This window comes from Gadus chalcogrammus, chromosome 22, assembly GCF_026213295.1.
Source record: "Gadus chalcogrammus isolate NIFS_2021 chromosome 22, NIFS_Gcha_1.0, whole genome shotgun sequence".
Taxonomy (NCBI): domain Eukaryota; kingdom Metazoa; phylum Chordata; class Actinopteri; order Gadiformes; family Gadidae; genus Gadus; species Gadus chalcogrammus.
In genome coordinates this window covers 12,623,650-12,643,118 of record NC_079433.1, presented here as the reverse complement: position 1 = coordinate 12,643,118, position 19,469 = coordinate 12,623,650, and the positions used below count along the sequence as shown (strand labels likewise).

Here is a 19,469-nt window from a genome sequence, read left to right as displayed (position 1 = left end):
TCCCCTGTAGGCATGGTAGCCCTTAGTATGTGTTTTGTGTTGGAGAACAGTGAGGAGGTGAACCGGTTTCTGAGCATGTTGAGGACGCATGTCATTACAGGCTTTACTTGCAAACACGGAAAACTCATGACGCATCCTGTTTTGTTGGATATATCTTACACATATATCGGGTGTTTTATGTCTGGCACATAATAACTTTGCTATGTGTGCTGGAACAAGGAGGATGCGTTTATTGGCTGGATACTTTTTTACCATGATCCAAGGGAAGCCATCATTATGATAATACTATCGTTTGCTAACGATAAAACTCTTGTTTATTGGGAGCTGTGGAATGCTGACTGACAGGCCTCAGGAATTTAGTAAATGTGGATGTGCATATATTTGCTGTGGTATAAACTACAAGTCTAAGTTGAGAGCTAGAGAATTGGGCTGGTTTAACCACTAAACATATGTTTATCCCAGTTTTAGAAACGTATGTTAAAATATGATGCTAGTGTGTCAGCTTATTAGACCATGCTATATACGTTTTTTTTGCATGCCAATACTTTTTATATATTTTTTTTTCATCCATATGAAATGTTTTGTTATGCCCCCATTGCTTTACATAAACTTCATTCAATTAGCATTTGTAATTATTCTCTCTTGTAAAAGCAAATGGCCAGCGGCTTGTTAATGGATCATTTTGCTCAAACTCGAGGCTGAAAGTCCAGTTTGGCCATTCCCTTCTCCTTATTTCTAGCGGAGAGATCCATAGTTGATCTATTGCTTTTTTTGCGCTTCTACCTACACAGACTGGCTGTTTTTGTACGTCTTCAAGGACTTGGACAAATATACACGTCGAAACCAACGCTTTTATTATTTCACGGCAACGACCACATGGCTGAGTCAGACAGTCTGCCTACGGTTCCACCGTGTTGCAGGTAAACACAGACGGGAACTCTGTGAATTGCATCCAATTATGTGGGCTGCATGTTATATTTTTTTAGTGGAGCTCATTACAATCCCTCTTTTGTGTGTATGTATAGCAGAGTAACTTTGGTTCAAGTGGACTATCTCTCAGGCCATGCACATGGTTTCCCTAGCATGCTTGACAAATCTATTCTTTCCACCTTCTTTGAAAAGGGGATGAAGTCACACCTGTTCTCTGACTGTCTCACAATGAGCAGGACGCTTCTGAGAACTCCTTCAGCAGTTCCAGGAGCCGTTCCCAGTATCGCCTGCCTGCTTGGAATTTAGTAAACAAAGTGTAAAGGCACCTCCTCTGACTCAGAGAATCACATTCATCCCGAGGCGTGTGTGTGTATATGAGAAACAGCCTGGCTGAATGGGCATCTGCCTTGCGGCTCCCCGTTTGGGCTCCAGCCTACTGTTCTAAACACTGGTCATGTCTGAACATGCCTTGGCTTGAAAGTGTCATTTTGTGGATGCATTGTGGATTGTATCCCAGGACTCGCTTTATTTTCTAAGGAGTAAACGCTAAGCGGCAGGGCCTTCTGAAGTTGTAAGGGCATGTGTGACATGCTGTTCGCCGACAGCATTAGTCAGGGGCTTGTTGTGATCGCGCAAGCTCCTGGGTGTCTAGCCTGTTACATTCGGTAACCTTTTTGAGCATGTGAATGTGTGCAACAAAACCTATCTGCTTTGTCCTATCTTCTGTGACGCTGCTGCTCCCGAGTCCTGTGTGGAAACCGTCAAGGGTCTAGGATTGAAAGGAGGGGGTTCCACGCTGCTTTGTGTCTTAGAACAGTGACCACTCTTACAGGAGATCCAACCACCCGGCCCTGTAACAGCATTGACGTCACAGTGGGAAACCAGCTGGGCATTGGCGCAGGTATGCAGTGGCTTTATCTGAACTACTCTGCTCCCATGTCGTTTTTTTATTAGGGCTCTTTTCATAAGGGACTCTTTTTCAAAATAATGAACTTACCCCTGTTTAGAAACGCAAACGGTCATGTGTTGTTCACAAGTCACTGAGGCAGCATAGAAAAACAAAAAAAGAATAAAAAGATTGCCGATAGCTTCAAAAGTAGCATGTCCCCAATCTCTGAAAGGAATTCAAAGTGCCATATGGTTTTCATCGCCCTTTTCAGAAATCCATCCTTAAGTCTAACTTGGAAAAGCAACCCACGTTTTTGACATTGTTTCTGTGCTGCTTATGATGTGAGTTTTGGCAAGGTGTCTGGTGTTTCTTTGCTGTTTGTTTCTCTTTTAAATGGTGTTGCGTTTGTACATGTGGACAGGCTTCTCATTTCCTGTCCCTTTATGGCAGTTTTCAAACTTAATTATTATCTGTTGGCTATTTAGTAGGGATTTACAGATTGTGAAGTTCTGGGCCGATACCGATGTTTAAAATAGGGATGCACCGAATTGAAAATTCTTGGCCAAAACCAAATATATTGAAACAGTTGGCCGAAAGCCGAAACCCAATACTGAATGTGGCTTTTGATGTTTTTCATTAATTTTGCTTAATTTTTCACCATTGCAAAAATCAAAAAAAAAATCAAACAATGATGTCCTTTATAAACTTTGCTTTTCAATAAAAAAAATCTGCAATTTAAAAAGATTTATTTAATGCTGATCGTTTTCTAACATTCCAGAAGACCTTATAGCAAGAATATAGGAAAAACATAACTTTAAATAATTGAGTAAAACAAAATATTTTTATTTACGCGCATTTCACATAAATGCCCGTCACTTGGGAGACGAACCCCGCACGCAGAAATTCAAGACTGACACGCTTCCTCCACTCTCACGGAGACACAATGCACAACGGTACCCATTGTCTGCATAAGGTCCAACAAGGACGATTAAATAGCGAATACCCTCTGAAAACCTGTATCACTCATCAAGAATATTCTCAGGCAATGCAAAGGGATCGGCTCCAAAAGAGCCTCTGTCGGAGAGACCCCTGTAAGTTAAGGGCTCCGAGGTCTACGGGAACTAGGGCCCGACCGATTTATCGACCTGCCGATTTAATCAGCCGATTATAGCCTTTTTGAAAATAATCGGCATCGGCCAAAAAGACGCCGATTACAACCGAATTATTATTATTATTATTATTTATTTTTTTTAAATGTTATTGCGCTTAGTATCCTGCAGATTGCGCTCCTACACAAGACGCGTTGTTTGAGCATGTTGTGCCTGTTTTTCTTTAGGTCCCAGGCCATGTTAATTTGTTATACTGTAGACTCTAACGGTGAGACCATACTGCTCAGCACGCAAGTGTTAGTCACTGCTCACGAGCGCAGCACATTGGGAGTTAGTTATTTATTTTACATTTTACATTACACTCATTTTTGACTGTAAATGTATTCTAAAACACTCAAAGGTTCTGCATTCAATTCACATATTCGTCAAAAGTGTTTAAAGTATATTTAAGGTATCAAAAACTACGTTTTATATGCTTTTTTTTTATTTATTTTTTTAATCGGCCGATTAAATCGTAATCGTAATTTTTCTCTGAAAATAATCGGCATCGGCACTCAAAAATCAATATCGGTCGGGCCCTAACGGGAACACCCAGTAATGGAGACGCCATTGTCAAAGGATGGGCTAAGAAGCTGCGCACGCCGATGTAACCCGATAGACTTGGCTGAAAACCTGTTCCCGACCAGGTTTAGTTGAGAGCATAAGTCACCATGGTGATACAGCGACCCTAAAAGAGATCGACTTTCGTGTCGCAGCTAACCTAGGCTTTGAGCGCAACATACCTCGCTAACCCACTAATCGAGGTTCGTAGTACAGGGCACGCATGTTGTCCGGGGTGTTTTGATTTCAGGTGATGGATCAAGCTTGATGTGCTGAAAGTCTTCGCAGATGTTCCCCCTCTAGAAAGTTCAGCAGAACAATGTCTGCAAACGGCCTTATTTGCTTCGTTTTCCAAAACTTTAAAATGCTTCCACACTGCCGACATGTTTGCTGCATTAAGTGTGCGCAGATTTTTTTCCTCTCTACTTGGTATTTAGTTAACAGGTGCACTCGGCTCTTTTTTCATCTGTGTATTGTCATTAAGTTGTTTACAAACTTGCGTGCGGCTCTTTTTAAATCTCTTTTGATGAGGCGCACCCGGCTCATTCCACACTGGTTGCTCCTTCGGCCGAAACCGAAAATTATGTTTTGGTCCATTTCCGGCCGAACATCTTCAGTGGCCGAATTTTCGGTGCATCCCTAGTTTAACATAACAATTTGGCCAATAGCCGATACCGATGTTTTTTTGTTATTAATTCCACCTTTTGTGCCAGGGAAACAAACCCTAACCCCCCACGCACGCACGCAGACACGCACCCCGTATACACGCACACACAATGACACAGGGAGAGGCTTTTATGATTTGTGTGAAATCAATCTGTTGATTTCAACAACTGCGCCATCAAAATTATTTCAACGTGGGCTTAGGCAGATAGGCCTACATGCGCTGAAAAACAGATCTCTATTTATTTTACTGAACACGGACTGCATGACGGTGAACTAGACACGTCTTTCGCATATGGAAACTATGGCCAAAAAAATAACTTCACATGGTGTGTCTTTTTCAGTGTTTCCCCTATATGCACCTAGCAGCGGCGGTGCGCTTCATATCAGGTCAATTCACATACTTGTGAGTAAAGCATATAAACGGAGAGGAGAGCTCCTTATCTCTTTAAAAAAACTAATGTTATATTATTTTGCACTACGGACCTTTCATATATATTTAAACGGAGAGGAACTTCCGTAAAGTTGGAAATAAATTGGCAGATTCTGAGTTTGTGGTTCATTAGATCAGTGAAACATCGTTGCCACTCAATTGAGTGTAGTAACCTAGAGAACCAGCTACTACATTGTTTTCATCCAAACGAGCTTTCTTTAGTGAATGGTGAATTGTATTGGCTTTTATGAGCTGTCGGCTTTAATCCGCGAGCCTAGTGACCGTTTGCAAAGTGCAAAACTGAAAACGACCACAATGGTAAAATTCGCCATTATTGACTCTAGAGCCCCAAAACTCGTTCCATAGAGGCATGGCCTCTTTATGGTCCAACTACAACCTTCAGTTTTGAAAAATATGTCTCTTATTTTTGATTTTTGATTTAGGAACAATTAAAGTAGCGTAGCCATTATTGACTCTAGAGCCCCAAAACTTGTTCAATAGAGGCATGGCCTCTTTATGGTCCTACTACAAACTAGTGATGGGGAGAGGGGAGGGAGTGGGAAGTTGCATTGGTTGGAGGCTTACTGTATAGGGTGGTTGTTGATATAATATATTTTTTGTTAAATAATTGTTTTAAAGATTATACTTGTCATATGTTCACTCTATCCATATTTCCCCTGCTCATTACTGTGCACAAATGTACTCTATGTACACCCTACTGGTGCCGGCAGACACATAGAAACCTCCCGGCAGGGTGCCCTTTGCGAGCAGAAAAAGAAATTGCGAGCACAAGAGGAAGCATTAAGCATGTAAACATCGGCCACTGCCATCGGTGAATGGCATTATCTTATACAAACTCTTGTAAGGGATGCAAACTGTCTAATGTGGTAGCCAACATAGTGTCCTGGTTCCACATGATTTTGGTCACATTGGGTTTATTTCCGATCTTAACATGCACTGGTCATTAGGGGTGTAACGATACATCGATGTAGATCGATACATCGATTGATTGGCGAACGATCCAACTGCATCGATGCAACGGCCAAACATCGATGCATATCGCAGTATTACACCCTTTTATTATTATATATCTCCTTTCGCGGGTGTTTGTGAAACTATTTCTGCGCAAAGCGCCAAGCCGCTCGTATCCATTCACCGGTTAAACGAGGTAACAGCGAGCACATGTGTGAGCGCGAGGATGTCTAGTTTCGGTTTGTGTTGCCAGATTGGGCATATGTCCCGTTTTTCCAGCCTAACGTGATTAAAAGTAGCCAAATCGGGCTGAAAAATTAGCCCAATCTGGCAACACGGACGGCTTATCTTAACAGCCAAGATGATTCCGAGGGATGTTTTGTTTTTAGAAGAAAACTATCCACACAGGTTGGGAATGGTCTACGTTCAAAATGAAAGATCATTACAGGCTCTTTAATTTAAGCCATAAAAAACCTTTGGCACTTAAAGGCAATTATGTGGCACTTTACTATTTGTATTAAAAATTGATTTTTTTGTTTTAAATATCCGGAAGAGCAAAGAAATAAAATGATGAAATTATAATTAAGTTGATGTGAGTTGATGTGATTGTAAGAGGTTGTGTTAAATGGGCATAATATGATATCGTCTCATGTCGATCGCATGCCCCTGAATCGAAATCGTATCGCGGCAGACTTTTGATATCGGCAAATATCGTATCGTTGTCCAATGAATCGATATAATATCGTATCGTGATGAAACCAGAGATTTACACCCCTACTGGTCATGTTAATAGAAACTAGGGATGGGCAACGGTCATCAAATAGTCGAATAGTAATGAATGTGACTATCGTTGTTTATTACACGGCTTTTCCCCATGCTGTTGTATGTTCCGTTCACTTGCATGGGCCTTCACAACTTCCGGTTGTGAATAATGTCTTGATAATTCACCGTTGCTAATAGGGATGCAAATTAGGGCCAGACCGATTTATCGGCCTGCCGATTTAATCTGCCGATTATAGCCTTTTTGAAAATAATCGGCATCGGCCAAAAAGACGCAGATTACAACAGATTTATTTATTTATTTTTAAATGTTATTGCGCTTAGTATACTGCAGATTGCGCTCCTACTCGCCTTGCTAACTAACAACTTTAGCTGGAGTAAAAAAGAGGAGATTGAATTTTACCGTACAACAATGAAAGCACGTTGCTCAGGCAGCTGCGCACTCACCTCACCAATGTACACAAGACGCGTTGTTTGAGCATGTTCATTTGTTATACTGTAGACTCTAACGGTGAAACCATACTGCTCAGCACGCACGTGTTAGTCACTGCTCACGAGCGCAGCACATTGGGAGTTAGTTATTTATTTTACATTACTCATTTTTGACTGTAAATGTATTCTAAAACACTCAAAGGTTCTGCATTCAATTCACATATTCGTCAAAAGTGTTTAAAGTATATTTAAGGTATCAAAAACTACATTTTATATGCTTTTTTTCTCTTTTTTTTTTAATCGACCGATTAAATCGTAATGGTAATTTTTCTCTGAAAATAATCGGCATCGGCACTCAAAAATCAATATCGGTCGGGCCCTAATGCAAATTATCGAGTAATTCATTAATCGATAGTTGTTTCATCTTATCGATCGATGATCGATTAATTGATAAGCGGCAATTCTTCTGAGAAGCTGAATTTCCTTCTGATTGTGACACATTTAGGTGGTAATTCAACAAAGTCGTTTAGTTGTTGTACTTTAAAATACTTCCACATATTGTGCATTTGGCGTCTTTGTCGTCATTAACCAACTTAAAGTGGCTCCATACTGCACTCCGTTTTGTCCTCTTCATCGCTGAATCCGAATACTTAGTGCATACTATTTCTGTTCAGTGTCTACTACTTGACGGTACTACACTTGACAGTGTAGTACGGTCTACAGCTATGCGTAAAACGCCTCCGAACACTTCCGAACATCGCCGAAACTCCACCGGATGTTTGGAGATGACGTATCTCCCTCAGATGCCGGCAAAATGACCTTGATAAGTTACCTGTTTTCCGTCTTGTCATCGTTGCTATTAAATTAAAAATGTCTCTTTTTACTTAATTACTTACTTTACTATTTTACTCTTTTTAATGTCTCTTTTTTTCGCCGCTTTCTAAAACGTCTTTCTGGTGGTGTCGGGTCAGCCATCTCTTCTTCGTTCGTTACCAGACTCCGGTTGCATTGTGGGATAGCGTAGTGAACTCCGTGGTTTACTTTGGCGGTAGTACGCATTCGGAAACGTCTTCCGTACTACACAATGCGTACTGAGCATTCGGACGCGCTATATTTTTGGCGTACTACAAAATGCATACTATATAGTAGTCAAGTATGAGTATTCGGATTCAGGTCCCGCTTTTCGTTTGTCTTGTCCTGCTTCGCTTGTCTTCCCGCGTGTGCGTCAAGTAGGTCTGGCGTCAAGCGCGCCCTCACGTGGACGGGTGGGGAATTACGGGTTAAAAACGCGATTAATTGAAAGTAATTTATTTTAATCGAGTAATCTCTTATCGACAATTAATCGATAATCGATTAATTGTTTGCATCCCTAGTTGCTAAGCATATAATGACCGCTGTCAAGGAAAGTTTGTTATTTTTTTTCTATCGTATCACTCCGGAAGTAGTCCGGTAACTTATCAACCCCAGCATCCTCAGTTGCTAACGTCAACGTCTTTGGTGTACTATTTCTCTGCTGATGAACACTACGAATGCTGGTAACAAATAAATTGTAAAAAGACACACCGTGTGAAGTTATTTTTTCAGATTAATTTCATGCAAATCATAAAAGCCTCCCCTTGTCATTGTGTGTGTGTGCGTGCGTGCGTATATTATTCGAATACTTCTCATCGGATATCGAATAGTATTTTTGCCTGAAATACACATCCCTAATAGAAACCCTGGGTTTATATTAATGGCACTCTAGACCTGGACTAAGAACATGCTTAAGCTTCTACCTAACTTTTAATTATTATTATTTTTTACCCCTGGTTGCCCAACAGACCTGAAAGAAAATTAGCACATGCTTGCAATGAAAGGGAAGTTACATGGTTTGGTTAAGCTGTTATTCTGTCAACAGTTTTGTCATTTTTGGTCACTCATTGTCAAACTTTTGAGTTCTGAGGTTTGCAATGGAATTCAAAGTTTGAGCTGCTGAATTCATGTGGAAGCCACATGAAAAACGTTCAGGCTATTCAGTTTTGGATGGGCAATAGTAACAGTTTTGGGACTTTTGGAACGGTTTGTAACAAATTGTAATAGGCAGTTTTCTTCTTTAGGGTTGAGACGGCTTGTCTTCTCCCCGATTGCAGCAATCACTTTGAAAGGGCAAGCCTTCACTGTGACTCATCTGTGTGTGTTGCCCACTTATTCTCAACTCTTATCACATGTTTGTATTTCTATGTCCTTTTTGTTCTGAGATGCCCCGATTACTTATCCTCCTCTAGTTCCGTTCCTCTGTTCTTTCACATCTCTCCTCTTCTAAGCCCACTGACCTCTGATTTAAATGTTGTTAAAATATGTTGTTTACGTGTAGGCTCAAGAGCTTGTTGCCAAGTCCTGCAGCACTTTTTGAAGCTGCAATCAAAAGCACTTGAATATCGTGCCCTACCATTTCAGTGCTCGACAATCTCTCAACAAATATAAAGGTGTTGCTTTGCAAGGGATGCAACATTTTATCGGCGGCATATCTTTATCAAGATGGCATTCGCCGATTGGCAATGTTTGTTTTCTCCATTTTGAAAATATGACAAAATATTTTTTTGTCATGTGAAGGAAAGATATATCTAAGCTTGTTTTATGCCTTTTGTATTGTGAAGTTCTGCTTATTCATAGATGGTCTGAAGGTAGAAAGTCGGAAAGCCAAAGCTGTTCTTTTTTATAATTGTCTCTTTGTTACCCTGTCACAAAAAGGGAATAAATGACAACAGCAAAAATAAACTTCTGCTATTGGCCAGATTTTACACATTGGTATCGGCAAAGAATTTCTCAATCGGTGCATCCCTACAAACTATGATTTTTAGTATTTATAACGGCATTACATATAAGGGGTGACATTATTCAAGATCGGGCTATCCTAACTTCCATGTTCGTAAATACATGAAGGCGCTGGATGTGGAAGCCCCCGTGTGCGTGTGGTGCGTGTGCGTGTGTGTATGTGTGTGTGTGTGTGTGTGTGTGTGACTTCTGTGAGAGGCCAGCTGATTGGGGCCCGCTCTCACGCCCCCACCCCCTCCACTCGCTGCTCTTGCAGCTCCTCGCCAGGGGAACACGTGACGAGAAGCAGGGCATCAGGGGAACTCTCCGGGCCGCTGCCGAGGCCTCCGCGTTCACTTATTGACCTTTCTCCCAGTTTAGAACACACACACGGCTTTATGCAGCTCAAGTTGTCGTTTCTTAGAATCTCAAGGGTACATCCAGTCGACTATCCTTGCCTGTGTTGGCGTACGTGGTGTTTCCCAGGGAGTTTCTCAAACGGCCTGTGTCTCTGTCTGTCTTGTCTGCGTGTGTGTGTGCGTGCCTGGTCAGTTTGTGGCGTGGCTTTTCATCCTGCTCATGCGATGAGCAGTAGATGTATGACATGGGTGTGGAAAGTTACCATGAGTTTAATGTGTATTAGTGACTGTATTAGGCTGGACGTGAACATGTTGAAGGATGATACACTTTATTGAGTAACGTTATATTGAGTACATCGAAAGTAGTGTTCTCGGGTTCAAGGTAACATTGTGTTGAACACGCAACACACTGAAAGTACTGTACACAGACTTCACATGATCGGGTTACCACACTGAAGGCCACAGACTAGTGCAAGGCCTGTTGTGTGTTGCATTTCCTGTGTGACAGTCCATGCAATGTTATTGAATGTTCTTCAGCAAAGCAAATTGTTGTCTCCCCACGTACTGCCGTACAGTTTCATTCTGGTGTTATGATACTGCAGTGTCTGTTGGCCAATTTGCATGATTTGCGTTTGTGACGGCAAAGAAGGAAGTTGGATGCAGGCCCCAGCTGCCATTCACCACAGTTCAGCCGACTATGAGCCGATAGCAAGCCCCGGCCTGTGTCATGGTTCCCCTTTTCATCCGGCCACAATTTCTGCTCACTCGTTCTGCTGTGAAGATCAGTGTGAATAGCCAAGCACATACAACCTTTATGTAATTTGACACATTTGTTAAGCTATCAACTCGTCTAAATTTCCCAAAACGTTGGTTGGTTGAGCCACGGAGCAGACACTTTCATTAGGAGATAAGAGGCCTTCAGACTGATGCGGTAATAGCAAGGCTTTTGTGCTGACTGCATGGTTAGTCATGCTAATACGGCTTATCCACAGGTGGGTGACGGGGCTGTCATCGGGCCGTTACCATCCGCAAATGTGAACTGATGCATGTTCATGAAACCATTAGTAACCATAATGTGTTTTTGTCCCCTCCATTTAGCTCACACATTATCCTAGTTATTACTTGTCACTGGCTGTAGAAGGCCGGCTACACCCCGGTTACCAAAGCTGACTTGTTGTTATCAGGTCGGCCAAGCTGTCATTGTGGAGAGGCGTCCTAGGATTGGCTTCTGGTGCTTTTGTTGTTACCGCACTGTTTAGTGGTGTCTTCTGGTGACTGTTGGCACCTGTTGACACAGGCCAAGATAATGTATTTTTCAGCTATTTTGTGTGTGTCAGCCAGCCATCACAGACATGGTAATTAAAGGGGACCTCCTCGCGCCACTCAAGACATGAGCCGCTTGAGCGGGTGGCATGGACAGCTGCAGCTCTGCCACCATGAAAGACTGAGCGAGAGAGCAAAGAAAGCAGGGTTGAGTGGAGAGGGAGAGCGGGGTGGATTGATGCTTCCCTTTATCATGATACCCTTGTTTTCTTTTGGCAGCCACAGGAGATTTAAGTGACAATTGTGAAAAGGGATGAAGAGATTCGCTTTTACCTTGCCAATTTGGAATCATGGTGACTAAGGGAGATGCCCTGCACAAAAGCTAGGGTTTTGTGCTAGAGCATGGCACACAGTGACTAGGGGGGTGATGTAAAAGTAAGAAGGCTGCTGTGTTAGAAGCCTAGCCCTGTTTGATCCAGCCTCGTCCAAGAATCTCATGGTGTTATGGCAACTAAATGAAAGAGAATCGTGTGTAAAGTCTAAGGGAAAATGGTGATTGAGTGTAGCTGAGATGGGATTGCTGGGGGAGTGGAGGGGGGGCACAGTTCGGAACGTTTCAAAGAGGTGAAAGTGTGGACCATGAGACTTTGAAATGCTTTGAAGCCATGCCCTCCCTGTAATCCTCAACCTGTGACCGCTGGCTGTGACGCTGTGCTAAAGTCCAAGCCATTTCACTTCACTCATTCATTCCCCTTTACCTCCGTTCCCTTCTACTACCTTGCATGTGTTGTCCTAGTGAGAGCCAATCCTCTTCACCGCTCCCCATCACACGCCTCCCTCCCTCCCTCCCTCCCACCCACCCACCCACACACACATACCCACACACGCATACATACCCACACACGCACGCACGTACGTCTGCTTGCTCTCCCTCCCTCCCGCTCTGCCTTGAGATGGTTCCAGCCAGTTTGCGGCGGCTGCGTTTAGACTGGCCCTCCTGGCACAGGCTGACTGACTGCTCTCCGGCTACTTTAGAGACCAGACATTACAGGATTTCTGAGGCCTGTTTGTGTGTCCTGTGAGGGATTTGTATTTATTTAGTTTTTGCTTGTCTCCGTTTTTGGTGACGGGGGAGTTCTTTGAGGGGGTGATGTAACCTGGGGATTGTTGTCACGGCAGGGAATGCTCTCTAAGGGGTCACGTGTGACATTACTGTCTGTGATTTAAGCTTTGAAAAATAAAAATAAAACACTAGTTCGCCTAAACTCAATCTGCTTAAGACGAGGCATGTCTGTGTGACCGCTTATTCTGTAGGTGTGGTTATTTTGAACTCGATGTAGGCAATTCCTCAACTTTTTATGAGGTTTATTTAATAACTAATTAAACTGCTCCATTGTATAAACTTTTATTTTTGGTTTCGTTTACATAGGACTTGGACTTTGTCCTAGTCATTTAGCTAATAATTGTCTCGGTGTTCATTTGGATGGTGCCGATAAACTGCAAAAAAAAAAAAAAAAAAAGCCTAACACTTTTCAAGGAAAAGCTTACGGTAATTAAGTAGAAATGTCAAATGAAAATGCTTGGAAATGTTATTTGTTGACTCAATCCTGTCTTTCTCCTTCTTTGCAGTGTTTCTGTGTTGATTTGGGCCGTACCTTTATGGCGTTTGTGAGTGTCAGCGGAGAATTCTGCCAGGCTCAGCACCTCTCCTTCGTGGACAAGTGAATCGGCCGCCCCCCAAGGGACTACGCTACCCAGAAGCCACCCTGAATACCAGCAGTGGGAAACCCTGACTCTTCCAAAGACCCACTGGGATACCGCGTAGTCCTTGGCCAGACTGCACTGCTCTATCCCCGCCATAAAGAGAAATCTTTGAGTTCTGCTTTCTTCTCAAACAGCCAATCACAAACAACTCTCCTGAATGGGGTAAACTGATTGGATGACTCCTGGATAGTCTCCCCGTCTGTTTTTATTTATTTTTTATTTAAGTTTTTTTTTTCATTTTGTACAAGCAACACCCCATTGTGGACTAGGCCATCCATTTTGTCTCTACTGCCTTTGTACATCAACCATCCTGTAGTTGTGCACCTGTTGTCCTCCTCACCTCATTTTCCTCATTTTTTTTTCTAATAATTTTTTCTAAAAGAAACAAAAATACAGACACCTACTAGGAAGTCCTTGCTGACATCTGAGCCAAAAGTCACCTTCGTTTTTGTAAAGAGCATTGTATTGTAATTGTTTTTTAAGCCGTCTCGCCAACATGAATCGCCCCGCTGCAGTTGAGATCACGTACGAGTGCATGAAGTTCCTCATCACCCACAACCCCACCAACGCCACTCTCAACAAGTTCACAGAGGTACGGCCCCGCACCTCTCTGCCCGTCTCATTTGTGGGTTATGTCCCACATTTAGTATTGCACTGACCCGCTCGTCTCTCTCTCTCTCTCCTCGTGTCTTTCCCAGGAGCTGAAGAAGTTTGAGGTGAACACTCTGGTTAGAGTATGCGACGCCACCTATGACAAGGCTCCGGTAGAGAAGGAGGGGATCCAGGTCCTGGTAAGAACGGACATGTGTCCACTTTGTCCTTCCCGTCTATACTAGCGATCCCTCAAAATGTCCCATGAGCTCATACAACCCAGACCTCAATACATGGGTTTATGTGAAATGATCACGTCATTAGAAGTACCTAGATAAAATACCGTATTAATAATAAAAATGCAATACTACAGTATACATTCGTTAGCCGACCTTGTAGAAGACGTCAAACATTCTGACGAAACAGTGAGAAATCCTTTTGGATTCTTCAATTCCTTGTAATTTCAAGAATCTGTCAAAAGTACGATTTACTGGCGAGGAAACGGGTTGTCGAAATACAGACTAACAGAGACTGCCTCAGGGAGAGTCCTCAAGACAAGACACTCGCAGGTCACGGTTGAGGTAATGTTGTGACTTCCACCTACTTCAACCGTCCCACCGTTCATCCCAACGCAGGACTGGCCCTTTGACGATGGCGCGCCACCTCCCACCCAGATTGTCGACGACTGGCTCAACCTGCTAAAGACCAAGTTCCGCGAGGAGCCGGGCTGCTGCATCGCTGTACACTGTGTGGCCGGGCTTGGACGGTGAGTGGTGGGCCCACGCACGGGGTCCTCGCCTGTCGGTGCCGCTCTGCGAGCCGATGACATGTATTCCTCAGTGCTCGTTTAGTCGGGTCACCTTGCTTCAGACGGCACGTGGGCTTTGGCCCAAATGAGTCATCTTCCTCCACTCAAGTGATTTTCTAGAGGCTCATAAATGTGGTGATTCATTTTTTTTTATTATTCAAGTATTCCCTGTATGATGTTCCCTTCAAGTTGAGTAATCCCAGCTACTATGGCCGCCAAGGCAAAGTCCAGCAAGGACTATATACTTTGCATCGATCCATTTATTTGATAATCACCTGTAGGCGAATATTTTAATCCTTATCCTCAAGCTCACTAGCCAAATCCAAACAACCACCTCCACTCTCCTTGGCTTGGATGCCCTGTCTGTGAGCTCAGACTAGTGTCTACGGGAAATGGCAGAGTGTGTGTCACCCTTGATTAGGGACAGGTGATTCATTCCTGCTCTCCGGGGATTAGACTTCTCCAATTCACCTGACTGTGCGCATGCCTCTTTCTTCCTATTGGGTCAACAGCCGGATTAGTCATCTTCTTCAAGGTTTGACCGGTTACTCTTGGATTTGAACAGAAGGCAAATTGTGCTGAAGGCTTGTGTCACTTACTGCTTACTTGTGACCAGGGGGAATTTGGGTTGTTTATCGTTCCAATTTTAGTTTTTCCAAATTGTTGCACAAACTACTGCATTTACAGCAGACCTTGTCAAACATAAGCCATTTTCTCTTGATACGTGCAAGAGTGAGCTTTCATTCTGGTTGGAACTTGAAACTATAGAAGATAAGCTTTTGAAGATTGATCATGCACATTAAGATTATATCCAGATTCGTCTACTTGAGAACTGATTTTCAATTCGGAATAACATTAGTAACCAAGGATACACAATACCAGCACAAACTGAAAAATCTTTTTGCGGTTACTTACAACCAAATATATTGTGCAGCCGTGTTGTGCACGGAGTTGTCTGTTCTGACAGACTCACAAAAGGCCCATCCCCCACTCCAAGCTATCTAACTCTCACATTCCATAAACGGGGTAATTCCAAATGCTGGTCAAACTGTAGCTGCTGCGTGTTCTCTTCAACACGCATGCACACTCTTTCGCAACATGCAACACAAACTATCTTTACATGCAGAGTTGTTGCACGCCTTTCCCCCTGCACTAGCCTGCATTCTCTTTGGTTTTGAGCAGCGTTGGCTGTGCCTGCAGTTTCTTTCATTTGTTGTTTTTCCACAATTTCCCGAATATTTCCCACGCCTTCCTTATTATTTTTTTTACACTCCATGCAAGACACCTTTCACACGCACTGACCCTCATGCATGCGCTTGGTTTAAAGATGTGTGCTCTGTCAGCACTTAGATGAGACCTGACCCATCTTCTTCTTTCTTCTCTCTCTTTCTACCTACTCCACCTCATTTTGGTGAGAACGTTTTCTTACTGTAACTTATCGCTCGTTCCCATGTGTGCGAGCGGGGCCCGGGGTGTGAGTTCAGCCGCTCGGCAGGGTAGCGGTGAACTGATGCACACCCCTGCTGATTTCCCAGGCTCATTTCCCAGGTTGATATACCTACCCTCCACCCCCTCTTACTCGCCCCCTCTCTCCTTATAACGACCATGTGAACACTGGCATTTGACTCTTCTACGACTCTTGCACTCTCACTCACTGTTGCCGCATTTTTTTCTCTTCACCCACTGCTACCCTCCTTAAGTTCTGCTGTTTGACCTACGTGTGTCTCTCTTTCAGAGCTCCAGTCTTGGTGGCCCTAGCCCTAATCGAGTGCGGGATGAAGTATGAGGATGCCGTGCAATTCATAAGGCTGTAAGTATAGTCTCTGCATACAAAATGGCCACCTCAGACAATAGCAGATTGTGTGCAGAATTGTGTAACCGGTGGTGCTTTTGATTGTGCTGGGCGATGCCATCGGTTGACGTTTCTCACACTCGCTCTCTTTTTCACTCTCTCACTCTCTCCCTTTCACTCCCTCTCAGGAAGAGACGTGGAGCCTTCAACTCCAAACAGCTTCTTTACCTCGAGAAATACAGGCCCAAGATGCGTCTGCGGTTCAAGGATGCCAACGGCCACAACTGCTGTGTGCAGTAGGCTCTTTACTGTCGCGCGCAGCACTATGCGCACAGCTAGTGGGGGAAACGATTCCAACAAAGGGGAGATAAAATTTAAAGAGAAAGCTCTATTGGTAATTATTGTGATGATTTATTACTGAGTCTCATGGTTAATTGATCACGGAAGTGAGCGAGTGATCCATCGAATTGACGAATTCAAATGCAGAGATCCACCAGCCGAACCAACCAATGAATGAGTAGGTCAAAGGTCAAAGCACACAGATGGGCCCGCCTCCCAGTTCCTAGCGCTCAATCAGGGGCTACAATTTGTTAAACTATCACTCAGATTATCTTTTTGCATTATTTTTTAAGGTTTAATCATGGGATTTTTTTGATATTTTTGTGTTTATTGTAATTTTCTTCATAACTCTCACGTTCACAACTTTTACAATGGTGTTGTAAGAACATGTAAAATGATTTTTTTCAATCCCAACAACTGCGATGAATGGCCCAAGGGTATACACCTTCTTGAAATATTTTTAAACATTTAGCACAAAATATAACAGTTTGGTATTTGTGTTATTTCTGCACACAAAACAATATCAACTGACAATGCAGTAACGTTCTCCCCGGCCTCACTCGATCACTCAGTTTCAGTTTAGGGGTATTAGTTTTAAATGTGTCCACTGTATTTATTCACTGGCTTTGATTAGTATGGCAGACTAGAGTTTGACTGGGGTAAGGACACTCTGTTATTCATTGTATTTTTTTAATTTTATTTCTTTTTCCTCTAGAGCCATGTTTTATTTTTCACTTTTTAATCTCACGGGAGTGCAATAAACAGTCCACCTCAGAAAAGACAACCAGATGTCGGGCAGTCCTAGATGCATGCACACATACTCACAACCAACCAGTTGAACACACATGAAGAACCGTGGCGATCATTACAACCGGTACTCCTCCCCCCCTGCCCCGCCCAGCACCACTTGCCCCCCCAACTGCTTGGGTTGCTTCTCCGTTAAATGGGTTTACAAAAGGACTTCCCTCGTCGTTGCAGGATTAAATAGAGGAGAGCCTACTTCCAACTGTTAACCCTTACTCTGAAGGAAAGAGGTGGTAAAGAAAGAAAATGGTCATTTTGTTTTATCTTTGTACCCATTTCGAAGACATCCCCAATTCATATTGGTTCTTAAAAGATAATAAATTGAAATAAAAAAATGTCCCAACATTGTTTTTATAACACACCTGACGGTTGGCCACCTTACTGGATCTATTGGTTTATTTTGGGAGTGTACGTTTGTTTTCGAAAGGGTGTGTATCATGCCAAAGCCTGTTTTTAGATGGGATAACCTGAAACGAAGACGAAGTTGCCACGTTAATATTGATGAACTTTTATTTTACTAATGACTGTATAAATTAAATAATAGTAACTTTTAAAATAGTTACTATCTATACTGTCCAACCCAACTGCTCGTCCTACAATTCCAACAATTCTTCAATGTTTTGATAAAAGTTACATATTATAATAGATACCTGTTGCTGGGAAATGGATGACATCTAAGAGCACCACAGTTTTCTATGACAAACATTGTGAAAATGTTAGTTTTGCTTTTTACTTTAAACGCAAAACTGACTTGCATTATAGGCCTACCTACAGGTAGTCTATATCTACAACCTGCGATGTATAGTGAACCATGGCCCTTGGTTTTATCTGGATATCGGGCGCCCTCTGCCGTATTTTCTTAGTATTTTTAATTTTCGAAGCACCTTCTTCAGTAATCCAAAAAAACTATTTCAGCTTGATGGTTCATGCTTCGTTAATTTTTTGTAATGGCAATTGCCGTTTTGTCATCAATGTTGAGATTCATAGGTACAACGAATGTACTTCCTCCCCCCTCGACCACTCGTCAGTCACACGTCTGCATTGCATCGTGCGTCCTCCCCGGAGTCCGGATGACGCCGAAGCACGCAGACATTACGAGGGACCCTAATCTCACCTGCGCGCTCATCCCACGTGGGAGAATAACGGGAGATCATCCAACCCAGCGAAGATGACTCACCGACGGTACCATCACGAATCAAAGCTATGTCAAATGGGTGAATGTATGATCTGCTTACCATTCGGTAGGCTATCCATATCGACGCTCAGTTAGACTAAGGCAATATGAAAGCCTTGTGGAATGGGAAGGAGAGACGTTTGGCCTCATTGTACCGGTCATTGTGTAAGATACCGCCATGAATTCTGAGGACAAGGTTAAATGTCCTACATTAGTTATGAGTAAATGTTGAGGTCGAGGTAACATAGTGCTATTGAATAAATAAATTTTATTCTGAATTGTTTGCTAGGTTTCTTACTCAACATCCGAGATGCTAAATTATGTGATTGAGAAGATGCCTCCTACGGCGCCCCGCGATGTCCAATCTTCTGTCAACAAATGTATACGGTATTCTATGCAATGCTCCCAGCACAGGGGCTGCGCGTCGGCAGTAAAGGCACTTAAAATACTCTAGTTCGCGATAACAAGTTAAGATTAACATCTTGCCCCAAACCATCAAAGGTTTCGTAATTGTATCCACAAATAATACGATCTCAGCAGAATACTTAGCTGAATACATTTGCGTTTTCATGTCCACTGGAATGTCCGTCTGACCATTTATGTTTGCACCAAATTAAAGCAATTAAAACAGTATTAACTGATATACTTTGGTTTCAAATAGCCTTAACATTTTAGTGGTGGCTGGGCAAGGTCTCCCGGGGCTGTCTTTATATCATTCTGGAATAAAAATGTTGCAAATAGGGATGCAACTGCATGTTGTAAATCTAAACTTTGCACCAATGTCCTTATGAGAGCGGATACTTTTTAGGTGCAAAACAACTGAGTAAGAAGCGAGTAATTGAATGTATGGACCATTGAATTTGGACGATAGGCCTATGATGTGTACAATTAGGAAAGCCGGTGTGTGTTCTCTTGTGTGACATTTACACAGAGAAACTATTTAATTATCAGCCAATAGCCAAGTGATGAATAGG

At 42.8% G+C, this 19,469-nt stretch overlaps 1 protein-coding gene across 1 annotated transcript in view; it reads left to right on the top strand.

The window, feature by feature from the left end:
- The window catches only part of ptp4a2b (protein tyrosine phosphatase 4A2b), a 29,132-nt gene extending 9,981 nt beyond the window's left edge, over window positions 1-19,151 (top strand). The window contains exons 2-7 of the mRNA XM_056582127.1: window positions 12,853-13,149; window positions 13,471-13,579; window positions 13,686-13,778; window positions 14,214-14,344; window positions 16,122-16,196; window positions 16,367-19,151. Of these exons, the coding sequence (XP_056438102.1) occupies window positions 13,145-13,149; window positions 13,471-13,579; window positions 13,686-13,778; window positions 14,214-14,344; window positions 16,122-16,196; window positions 16,367-16,478 (525 nt within the window). The 5' untranslated portion in view covers window positions 12,853-13,144 and the 3' untranslated portion in view covers window positions 16,479-19,151. The remainder of the gene's footprint in view (window positions 1-12,852; window positions 13,150-13,470; window positions 13,580-13,685; window positions 13,779-14,213; window positions 14,345-16,121; window positions 16,197-16,366) is intronic.
- Window positions 19,152-19,469: the final 318 nt, after the last annotated feature.